Raw genomic sequence first — 11,917 nt, forward strand, 5'->3', positions numbered from 1 at the left:
TTGTTTTATCATAAAGTTTAATTATGGTTCAGAAAAAATTAAATGAGTAACTTTCTCTGAAAAAATATATTGACTCTGTGTAGATTGCAGGTATTTTGGGAGGGGCTGGTAAGTTAAACTGACCTATTTTCTATTTAAAAATGACAGAAAGTCCCATTTCCAGTCTGATTACAGAGATGCATGTGCCCAAAATGGCTGAGAATAAATACAATACAAGAAAAGCAAAAGCTATAAAGCAAAGGGCATGCAAGAGGCTCTAAGAGAAAGTCTCAAAATACCCAAAGTGGCAACAAAGAACGTTTGGCTGGAATCTGAAGTTCTTTCAGTCATCTTTGTCTTTTGCTCCATGTTTAAGGATGCGTGTGAACTCAATGTAATTAAAATTGCCCTTCTTGTCAATAGGTGCTTCTCTGTACAGCTCATCCACTTCCTCGTCCGTAAACCGATCTCCCATTGTTGTCAGCAGCTCCCTCAGGTAGTCTTCCTGAATAGTGCCTAAAGAATAAAGAACTGGGGATCAGAATGTATAATACTCTGAGCATTAATCACAAGGAACACCTACACTTGACTAAGCAAACTCTGTATCTTAAGAACTATAAACATGCAAGTATATGAAACATGGGATCTCCACATTGAGATAAGTTTGAAGAATGGGGAAGACATTTTCCTTTTTTATGGTTTTATTCCTTCAGATTAAAAAAGTAACACCTGCTCAATGTAAAAACGTCAATCAATGCAGAATTATCTTTAAGAGAAAAGAAGTATATTTCCTCTGCCTGTCCCTCCCCTACTCTACACCATCCAGAAATAACCGTTGTGTTTCAATTTTAAGAGGAAAGAGGTGGTGGTATGATGATGGAGGCACATAGGCAGATATGGTGCAGGTAAGTTAGGATAAAAATGTACAGAGAAGCCTAGAAGGAGGTTAGGAGGATGACACAAGAATTATGGATATTACACTTGAGTAGGCAAAATGAGGCCACACTGTGGAGAGCGAGCCTTGAAAGCCAGAGTGGGGAACTAGGCTTCCAACACCAGACTGCCTGGAGAGTTTCAACTAGTCCAAGCAATATGTAAAGCATGCCTTCCTTCTCAAAACACTTGCAATGTGAGTTACCCCCTTATGTTTTCTCTTACATGAACTTCTGCCAAAGCACCAAGCATTATGCTAAGCTCTTTATATAAATTATCTCATTTCCTCATTTGATCTTCACAACAATCTTATGAGGTAGATAGTATTTCTCATTTTACAAACAAGAAAACAGACATGTAGGGAAGTTAAGTAATTTTCCCAAAATCACACAGCTATTATGCAAAACAGGAATATGAAAGCAGGGAGCCTGATTCCACAGTGAAAGGTAAGATTCCAGATTTAAACCATGTGATAAACACAGCTGTACTCATGTCACAGCCTACAGCAATTTATACTTCATCCAAGATTGCTCTGATAACAGTTTACTCATTCAACATATTTACTGAGGCCTAACTACTGTGGCATTAGTTCTGGTAAAGGAGTAAAATTTAAGTTTCCTAAAGTTTCAAATATACCTATTAAACTGTACATTAAGTATTTAAGGACAAAGGCAGTAGTGAATGATTAACATGCCACGGAAGAACCCTGCAAAACGCAGGTATGGTATAAATCTGTGGGTATTATGTTGTCATATTTCAAGTTATTTATTTTATTACTATTACTAAAAATTAAATCATTTGGTAATTAAAGTTTCCTCAGACCTACCGGTTGCTTCCTCATCAAAGCAAGCAAAAGCATTTCTAATGACATCCTCTGGGTCTGTGCCATTTAACTTCTCACCAAACATCGTGAGGAACATGGTGAAATTTATGGGCCCTGGAGCCTCATTCATCATGGCATCCAGATACTCATCAGTTGGATTTTTCCCTAAGGAAAAACATAGGATCATAATTTTAATTATATCACAAAATGCACCAACCATTCAATCATAGTAAACATTTTGACAAGAAAGATTATCATTTACACAGTTTGCTGTTTGTATTCATGACACCAAAACTATTTGGAAAAAACATTCCACTGAGATGTCAAGAATACTGCTCTGATAAGATCAGTGTTTGAACTCATTTACTCACTCCTTCCTCCCTTCCTCACTACTCACTCACTCCTCACTCACTCACTCACTCACTCACTCACTCACTCCCTGCCACACATGGCTGGGCCCTAGCCCAATCCTTAGCCCTGGCCAGAAATCTGCAGGTGGTCCAAGGACTACATTTTGGGAAACCTTGCCCCAGACTTTGAATCTTAGAAAATTGTATCATTAAATTGGCTTCACAGTGCTTTAACACTTGAGAAATTAATACAAAAGGAGTTACAGAAATTCTAATATATTAATACTAAAACTGATTGTTACCCAAGGAGGCAAGCATGTCATGCAAGTCTTCCTTGTCAATGAAACCATCTCTGTTCTGATCGATCATGTTGAAGGCCTCTTTGAACTCCTGGATCTGTGACTGGTCGAACATGGCGAACACATTGGACGTTGCGCGCTGGGGGCGCTTCTTGGTGGTCTTGGTCTTTGCTCTTTTGCTCGACATGGTGGCAGTTAAATCCTAATTAGGAAGGGAAATATGAGGAAAACAAAAGATTAACAAAGAGTAAACCTAATCAGCCTTCCTGATATGTTTGAGCTATTTAGAGATGTGTCTAAAACTATTCAGCAGGAATAGCTGACAACAATCTCTCAACTGATCAATACTATTACAGAATCAGGTTACAAAAACCAGATTCATGCTTTGAGTTCACGCATCCACAGTAGTTGCAATGATTAATAAACAGTTCATCACTTCAAATCCCAAACTACAACCAATGCTTCATTGAAGCTCAGAGCATATCAACTGCTGTATACCCTAATAAGGGCCAATAATCAAATCTACTGGTTTCATAACAGTATAGAAAACAAGAGAACAAAAAACAGGTACCCTGGGGAACAGTCCTAGTTCTATACTGTAGTGCTATGGAAGTGCTGAGGGATACTAATTCATCTTCAACAGGTCTACCCTGCAGCCCTAGCCTAAATTAGCTGTCCGATTCTCAGGTGGGCAGAAAGTAGGAAGAAGGCCTAACTGATGGAACAGGTCTTCATCTCCTAACCTTTATTGTCAAATATCATTCTTCTACTTGTCAACTAGGATTCTTACTGTACCCTCACTTTTGGAACTGAAATAGTTCAAGAAAGATATTGTTGAAAGGCTAACTGAAGCGTGTAGAAAACTCTGAAGTTAATCCACCTACAATTACATATTAAGGCTATTTCCATTCTATCCAAACCAATTTACTGCACAGAGCCAAGCTAAATCACGTAAAGTGACTAGGTGTTCTAGACAAAAGTCAGCACAACAGTTTTTAAAGCTATAGAAACTACCTTTGCTCTCTAATCTAAATTTATTCCAGTAAAACTTAAATTAAAAATAAAAAGAATGTCTAATCCTACCTAAAATGAAAAGGCAATTTTCCTTTCAACACAAATCTTTAAAAGACTATAAAACTCTGAAGTTAAAAATCCCATAGTTAGCAGATAATAAAATTTTACCATACCATCCTTCAGAGTTGACACAATCTGCAACCTCTAAGCAGTAAAACTAAGTAAGATACTGTATTCAGTTATATTCTTCCAAGCAGGTCTAAAATAGGCACTACTGATTTCACTCTCTGACCAGGATAACAATTTTAAAGCTTACGTTCTGAAAACAACATTTAGCTATGATGTAGCAAAACACTATGCCCTTGCTCTAAAAATAAGTTGTGGACTGCAAAGAATGAAGTACTACCTAGATCTCAGCACTGCAAAGTGACCTTAGAATACAGTGCTTCCTATGAGTTTAAAAAGCTCTCTCTTTCCTTGATTATACCATTTTACCCACAGCAAACTCAATTACGGAAATAATTTGAAAAGCTCTGATAGCTAAATCTGTTCTCAGATTTTAGAAGGAATTTCCACAAAGGAGTCACGAATTCCAGTCCATCTAATATAGCACTTCTTGGCGATACACTGGCTAGTACCACTGTTAAGCTATACCCTAAGGAATATCTGAACTAAGGATATTAGTAGTGTAAGTAACACAGAAGTTATGACAAAATCCTCTCTAATTTCCTAGTTTCCTTTAATCATCCTTTAGCAGGCTGCCTTTTGTAATTTCTCTAAACCATTCTCAAATGCGTATTTTCATTCTGTAATACATTTTGGGGACATTAAGTCCCCCATTACTATCTAAATTACATAGAGCTGTAATTTCCCCCTCTATTCCAAATGTAGTTTTAAAAGCTACAAGGAATTACGGATTATATTATTCCTCCATCTCTTAAAGGTACTCAAGGACTTGGTGTGAGTGATTGTGACCCGATGAGTGTTTACCAGTCCATATTTCTTAATATTTTAGGCATGCCATGTCTTTGCAAAACAAGCATGTCTTTAAAAATAGTCTGCTTTGAGACTAGAGAATCCAGACATTAACCCAGACATATATGGTCAATTAATATTTGATAAAGGAGCCATGGATATACAATGGTGAAATGACAGTCTCTTCAGCAGATGGTGCTGGCAAAACTGGAGAGCTACATGTAGGAGAATGAAACTGCACCATTGTCTAACCCCATATACAAAAGTAAACTCAAAATGGATCAAAGACCTGAATGTAAGTCATGAAACCATTAAACTCTTGGAAGAAGACATAGGCAAAAACCTCTTAGACATAAACATGAGTGACCTCTTCTTGAACATATCTCCCTGGGCAAGGAAAACAACAGCAAAAATGAACAAGTGGGACTATATTAAGCTGAAAAGCATCTGTACAGCAAAAGACAGCATCAATAGAACAAAAAGGAACCCTACAGTATGGGAGAATATATTTGAAAATGACACATCCGATAAAGGCTTGACGTCCAAAATATATAAAGAGCTCACATGCCTCAACAAACAAAAAACAAATAACCCAGTAAAAAATGGGCAGCGGAACTGAACAGACAGTTCTCCAAAAAAGAAATACAGATGGCCAACAGACACATGAGAAGATGCTCCACATCGCTAATTATCAGAGAAAAGCAAATTAAAACTACAATGAGGTATCAGCTCACACCAGTAAGGATGGCTGCCATCCAAAAGACAAACAACAACAAATGTTGGCGAGGCTGTGGAGAAAGGGGAACCCTCCTACACTGCTGGTGGGAATGTAAGTTAGTTCAACCATTGTGGAAAGCAGTATGGAGGTACATCAAAATGCTCAAAACAGACTTACCATTTGACCCAGGAATTGCACTCCTAGGAATTTACCCTAAGAATGCAGCAATCAAGTTTGAGAAAGACCAATGCACCCCTATGTTTATGGCAGCACTATTTACAATAGCCAAGAATTGGAAGCAACCTAAATGTCCATCAATAGATGAATGGATAAAGAAGATGTGGTACATATACACAATGGAATACTACTCAGCCATAAGAAAAGGGCAAATCCTACCATTTGCAGCAACATGGATGGAGCTGGAGGGTATTATGCTCAGTGAAACAAGCCAAGCGGAGAAAGAGAAATACCAAATGATTTCACTCATCTGTGGAATATAAGAACAAAGGAAAAACTGAAGGAACAAAACAGCAGCAGAATTACAGAACTCAAGAATGGACTAACAGGTACCAAAGGGAAAGGGACTGGGGAGGATGGGTGGGTAGGGAGGGATAAGCAGGGGGGAAAAAGAAGGGGGATTTTAAGATTAGCATGCATGGGGGGGTAGGAGAAAGGGGAGGGCTGTACAACACAGAGAAGACAAGTAGTGATTCTACAACATTTTGCTATGCTGATGGACAGTGACTGTAAAGGGGTTTATATGGGGGACCTGGTATAGGGGAGAGCCTAGTAAACATAATATTCGTTATGTAAGTGTAGATTAATGATAAAAAAAAAAAAAAGCAGTTCCTGTGTGGTGACCTCCAATGAGTTCTACAGAAGGGCATGAAGGGCATATAAAAGTGTAGGCAAAGGGTCTGTTTGTGTTTATACAGAGGATCAAAGCCTAACTGGGCTACCCTGAAAATGAACTAAGATACTATATGAAAAAGAACTTCCAACATCAGCACTCTCTGGAAGACTCATGCCAAAAGATGATCATCAGAAAACCCCAACAAAGATCCACGCACTGCTACAGGTGTAGATGCACTCATCCCACCAGTTCCTGGACTTGCCATGGGAATGAAGAAGGAGATATCTAAGCTGGCCTGTGCATACAGTAAAACAACAAATTTGACTGGATCTATACTGTTGGGACTCAACCAAGAATTAGGAGAAGTGCAAATTGTAGCGCTCCAAAATCTTGCAACTACAGACTACTTACTGTTAAAAGAACATATGGGATGTGAACAGTCCCCAGGAATGGGTTGTTTTAATTTGTCTGATTTCTCTCAGACTGTTCAAGTTCAGTTGGACAATATCCACCATATCATAGATAAGTTTTCACAAATGCCTAAGGTGCCTAATTGGTTTTCTTGGTTTCCCTGGAGATGGCTGGTAATTACAGGTATGCTTTGGTTATGTAACTATACTCCTATTATGTTAATGTGTGTGCACAATTTAATTAGTAGTTTAAAACCTATACATGCTGAAGTTACTCTACAAGAAGGTATGTCAAAGAAGTAATCAATCTTCCCATGTTTTCTGCTGCCTGCTACTTCTATAGCTTTTCTTCTTCCTTCCTAATTACAACCCTTAAATAGAATTTGTGCCTCATATCAAATTTACCGAGTATCATAGTTCTTCCAAGTGGTAAAGATACCTCAAGACAAATGCTGGGCATAGAAGCCACAGGGCATAAATATGCAAAGAAGTAAAAAGCTAACCTTTTCAAACAATAAGGCTTCTCTCTCACTCACCAACTTTACATTTCCCTGTATGGCCCCAGAAGATGACTGGTTGGCCAGAGACGGGTAAGATTCAAGGGAGGAACAACCTAAGACAGGCACAGTCACAGGGGGGTCATCAGGTGAGAAATTGGGGATCAACAGAGGTGAGGCTTAGAACCTCACCCCCCCTGTTCTGAGAGAAATCTTCTGCATACGTGGATGTTTTATTGCCCTTGTCTAGCTTGGATTAACACATAGTCTACAGGCACACACCTGATCATCTACATTTGCTCTCTTACAACACTAAACTATGTTTTCTACCTTTATCTTGTATCTACTTACCACTTCAGTATTTTATTAAAAATAATAATAATAAAGAGAGAAATGTGGTATCCACATATAAATCAAGTATAAAAATCAAATGAGTATTCATATTTGAACTGTTTATAGTTCATAATGCATGAGCAAAACCAAAAGTTTCTGTGATGACTGTCCTTGTACTGCTCACCATGTAACTTATTCAATATGTAAGAATTTGTTCTCCATGTAAGAACTTGTTCGTTATGCTTCAGAAGATTGGAGACTGACGAAAATTAGGCTTGGGGTGGATTGATGATTGTGCATTGAGCATTGACTCCCCTATACAGAATTTTATTGTTGTTAACAACCCTTTGATCAATAAATATGAGAGATGCCCTCACAACAACAACAACAACAACAAAAAAAGTACACACTTACAATTGTAAAATAAATAAGTAACCGGGATGTAATGTATAGCATAAGGAATATAGTCAAAATATGGTAACAACTTGGTATGGTGATAGCTGGTAACTAGAATTATTATGTATATAAATGTTGAATCACTGTGTTGTACACCTGAAACTAATGTAATGTAATACTGTGCGTCAACTACCCTTCAATAAAAAATAATTATCTACAAAAAAAAAAAGTCTGTTTTGTTTGACAACACTGTCTTCTTCTAATGATACGGGGATGTCAATTATTTTAAAAACAAAGAAACTGAGGAGAATTATAGGTCAAATGGTTGACACAACATTTTTGAATCTGCAAATCTTATAATACTAAATTTAGTGGGGATCCTGTAGGTAACATTTAAAAATGCTTAGTTCAGGTTATAAAGTTTTACACACACACACTCGTTTTACACACACACACACACTCGTTTTACACACACACACACACACACACACACACACACACACACACACACACACACACACACACACACACACACACACACACTTTAATTTCCAAGTACTTCCTATCAGTCTTTAATCACCCATTCTCTAAGTTTGTAAATGCATTATAAAATAGTTTTTTAAAGTGATAAAGGTTTCTTTTGGTCAGCATTGACAATGGGCTTACATAGAACTTTTTTAGCTCATTCACTACTTGATTATCAGCCTTTAATATGATTAGTTAATTATACTAATGTACATAAAATGTCACTGGTATTGAATACTATTTAAGAATTAAGAAATGTAAGGCAAGTGTTCTATCTTCAAGGAGCTTAAAATATAGTTGGGGGGGCTACTATAAAGAAATAAGATGATTGGTTCAACTTACAAAATGAGTCATAATTTTCACTCCTGAAGTATGACTCTCAAGTTAAAACAGTATGTGACAATAATGAAAAATAACTCAAAGGTGGCATATGATTATCAAATACTGTGAGTTCAAAAAATATTTTTGTTTCAAAAAGATTCAGAGAGGGAGGGGAAAAAAAGACCTTGAAAATCCCAGAAGCTACAAGAGTTAAGAGACTCAGATGTTAGTCCTAATTCTACTAAATTAACTGAGTTAATTCTACCAAAAACTGGTAATGTTGCGCAAGTCACTACCTGGGACTTTACTTTTTCAAGGTTGGATTCATACCTATGTGCTAATCTCCTACCAGAAACTTGGAGCCTTTCAGCAATAGGGAGTTCTGCTTCAGTCAGTTGTTTTAAAATAAGAAAAATGTGGTTATTTTTTCCTATCAAACTAAAAATATGGTTAAATAAACATTGGTGGAGAGGGAGCCAAATCAGTAACAGTGCTATTATTCCAGGAACGGACCGCTTATATTATCACTGTCCTCCTTGTTATGCTTATTCTAGTTTGCTGTCCATTTTTCCTTTCCCCAAACAAGGGAGACTAGCTCTCCTCATATGACAAGTCTCAACAAATGCACAACTCTCACAGAATTTAGAAAGCTAAGGTAAAATAAAATTGAAAATATTTCATACATCACTGTAAGTATTCTTTATTTAGGATGGGAAGTTGCCATGTAGGCACCTGAGATTTCCAAGTTACGAGGATCCTCACTTCTAAATTAGTTAGAATCTATTTCTGAAGCATTTAATGAAAAATCTTAGGTGTAAAAGGGTATGTGTTGTATGAAACCTGAAAACAAGGAGGTTGGCAGAGCAGGTTTCTACAAAATATATAATGATTTCAGATGCATGAGAAAATGACTGAAACAATCAATGGTGGCCAAGGAGATTAAATTTACAAATTTAAATGAGTATAATCTCGCTTCAAATTATGGTATGGGAGTGTTAGTGGCAACGACTTTGTGGTTTTATTTTACTCTATTTTTTAGCTTGATAAAATAGAAGCGTTCAGGGTTATAAGAGGAGGGATAAAAACTATGTAAGATGTTAAATTCGATTAAGTGATGGGAGAAATAGAAAATAAAGACACTCAAAGAGTCTTTGCCCACATACCAAGGCTAACCAGAACATTTTCCATAATCTCTAAAGATATTATGGTTTCATTTATAAAGTGGGATCAATCCATACCGAGAACTACTCTAGTTAGAATCCTAGGGTCCAGCATTTAAATGGTAGTAAGTGTAAAATAATCTAGATTTTTTCTACAGCACCAATACTCAAAACTGACAGTATTCTGGGGGTACAAGTTGCATTCTTTAAGGAAAAACTCCCATCGTAGAAAATACGTCCTTACTGTGATAGCATATAGTGTCTGCTTTTCAAATCCAGACTGAAACCTATAGCCTCATTTAATCAATGCACTTTTTTTTTTCCAAGCTAAGTACATGTCATTTTTTTGGTGCCAATCACAGTTCTTAAGTACAGTTCCAGGCTGGTGTTTCCGTTCCAACTAAGCCAATTCCTACACAAACTTCCTGTTGAAAGTAGAATTAGTCCTTAGACTGCCACACCCAAAAAAGTCCTTACTCTTAGCACTCTACGAAGATAATTAGTTGTCAGGGTTCACTTGCCAGTAAAGCCTTTTGAAAATGAAAGCTTCTCTGGATAACTTTTATCGAAAGCCTTCCAAAACATGAAACAAATAATTTTAAGAAATAATCACTTTCTTTACCTTTACATATAAAACTTTTTTCACTGAAGTTAAAATCTCAACTGAACGCCTATGCCTGTTCTAAAGTTCTATGAAGAGCTAATACAGGCTTTCATATAACAACTACTTTAAAAGGAAACACTCGGGCAAACTGATTTAATCCAGTCTTCACCCAAAAGAAACACGGTGTTGTAGTTTGGAGTTTCTCTTAAGCTGCAGACTAAACGCTAAAAGCCCCCTTTGTTCAAATGTTACTTTTTTAAAAAGTTCTAAGTACTAGAAAAGTATGCTGAGCTGAGGGATACATGCTAATTTGAATTGGTTATTCCTACCAAACGTAGCCACACAGCCGCAACAAGAGCTGCATCAGGAGGACACCAGGCTACGGTTTTTGCGCAAACTTTTATTGAATCCGGCAAGTTTACGTTAGAAACTAAACATAGTCCCAGAGTCAGAGCCGCGGGTCTCGGGTTTCGCCGGCCCGGCTGTCGCCCCAGTTCGGCGCCAGCGAGCTAAGCCATGCTTCCCTGAGCTCCAAGTTTGGACAACGGAAAAAAGTTCACGCCTGGGCCACTTCCGGCAGCAGCCCTCGAATCTGGGAGCGGGCCCTCGGGCTGGAACCGGGTTACCTCCCGGTACACCTGCCCAGGTGTGCTCCCGCCGGCGGCCGCCCCCGAGACGAGCCCCCGCGATGTGCTCCCGCGCCCGACGGCGAGCTCCACTCACCCAGCAGAGCCGCGAGGATCCGAACACTTCAGTAACCCCTGGCTGCCTTCCTGCCGCTACCACCACCCTTCTACTCCCAAGCCACTACAAACCAACACTTCCGGCTCCGCTCAGCAAACCGGAAGGAAGCCTAGTCCCCATTTTCGGCCGCTGAGTGAGCCTGACTTAACGGAAAGGCGATAGAGGGGGTAGTGGCCAGTGTGCTCAAAGGACTCGACTTTGACCGAGCGCACAAAAAGGAAGTAAAAAGTGGAACACTCAGAACATAGAAGAATGTGTGATGGTTTGTTGGGTCCGATGACTAAGTTTCCGTCTTTTCTATGTCTTCTTTCGCAGTGTAAGTTTCTCTTCCCCCCTTCCTATTGGCAAATGGGTGAGTCTGTCCTGCGGATTTCCTCCCCGCACATTCCAAGGCAAGGCAAGGCCAGGGGCGGGGCTCGTTAAGCCCAAGTCCTTGTAGGGAAATCGCGGAGCGGGCTGCGTGGCCCACGTGACTGGCCCAGCCCGGCTCCGGAGCGCAGGGCCTTGGCTGCCGGGCCGTCGTGCGCCTGCGCGGGTGACTCCCAGCACGCCCGGGAGCTCCGCCTCGGGGCTCCCAGGGTGCACGCCTACGCTTGAGGGGGCCTTTGGGAAAGCGACTGGAAACCTGCGCCCGGTTGTTTTGCAGCGTCCCTCTCCTTTCACCCAGAGGCTAACACTGTGAAGTCCCAAGAGATAGCTCATTGGCCCTGACGGATATCATAAGGCCGTGAGGAGCTGAATAGCTTTTCAAAAAAGTTTGCTCTTATTTTTTCCACCGGAGCCCCTCTGGCCCTACTTATCAAGGAGAGCCTGACTGGATCTGACTTGGAAGAAAGACGACCAGCCACAAGAGCTTAGGAAATCTTAGTGAGCCGCCCGCCTCCGTGGTAGTGCAGACTTGCGGCTTAGTGAGAAAAGGAATAAAAAGTGGGGTCTATTTTTTTCTCAGCTCTCCTTGCTTAGGATAGCTTCTAACAGTGCAT

General features: G+C 39.4%; 1 protein-coding gene across 2 annotated transcripts; it reads right to left on the minus strand.

The window, feature by feature from the left end:
- LOC118922758 (myosin regulatory light polypeptide 9) lies at positions 1 to 11,061 on the minus strand. Of its 2 annotated transcripts, none has more exons than XM_036905853.2 (4): positions 10,914 to 11,061; positions 2,388 to 2,586; positions 1,739 to 1,900; positions 1 to 495 (listed from the first exon to the last, which is right to left on the minus strand). In XM_036905853.2, exons 2-4 carry the CDS (start codon positions 2,569 to 2,571, stop codon positions 323 to 325), a joined length of 519 nt encoding a protein of 172 aa, XP_036761748.1. In that variant the 5' UTR covers positions 2,572 to 2,586; positions 10,914 to 11,061; the 3' UTR covers positions 1 to 322. The 2 variants fall into 2 exon arrangements, with proteins under 2 accessions (XP_036761748.1, XP_036761747.1); XM_036905852.2 differs by lacking the exon at positions 10,914 to 11,061 and adding an exon at positions 3,572 to 3,593.
- Between the last annotated feature and the right edge of the window lie 856 nt (positions 11,062 to 11,917).

The sequence above is a fragment of the Manis pentadactyla genome, chromosome 6 (genome assembly GCF_030020395.1).
Source record: "Manis pentadactyla isolate mManPen7 chromosome 6, mManPen7.hap1, whole genome shotgun sequence".
Lineage (NCBI taxonomy): Eukaryota > Metazoa > Chordata > Mammalia > Pholidota > Manidae > Manis > Manis pentadactyla.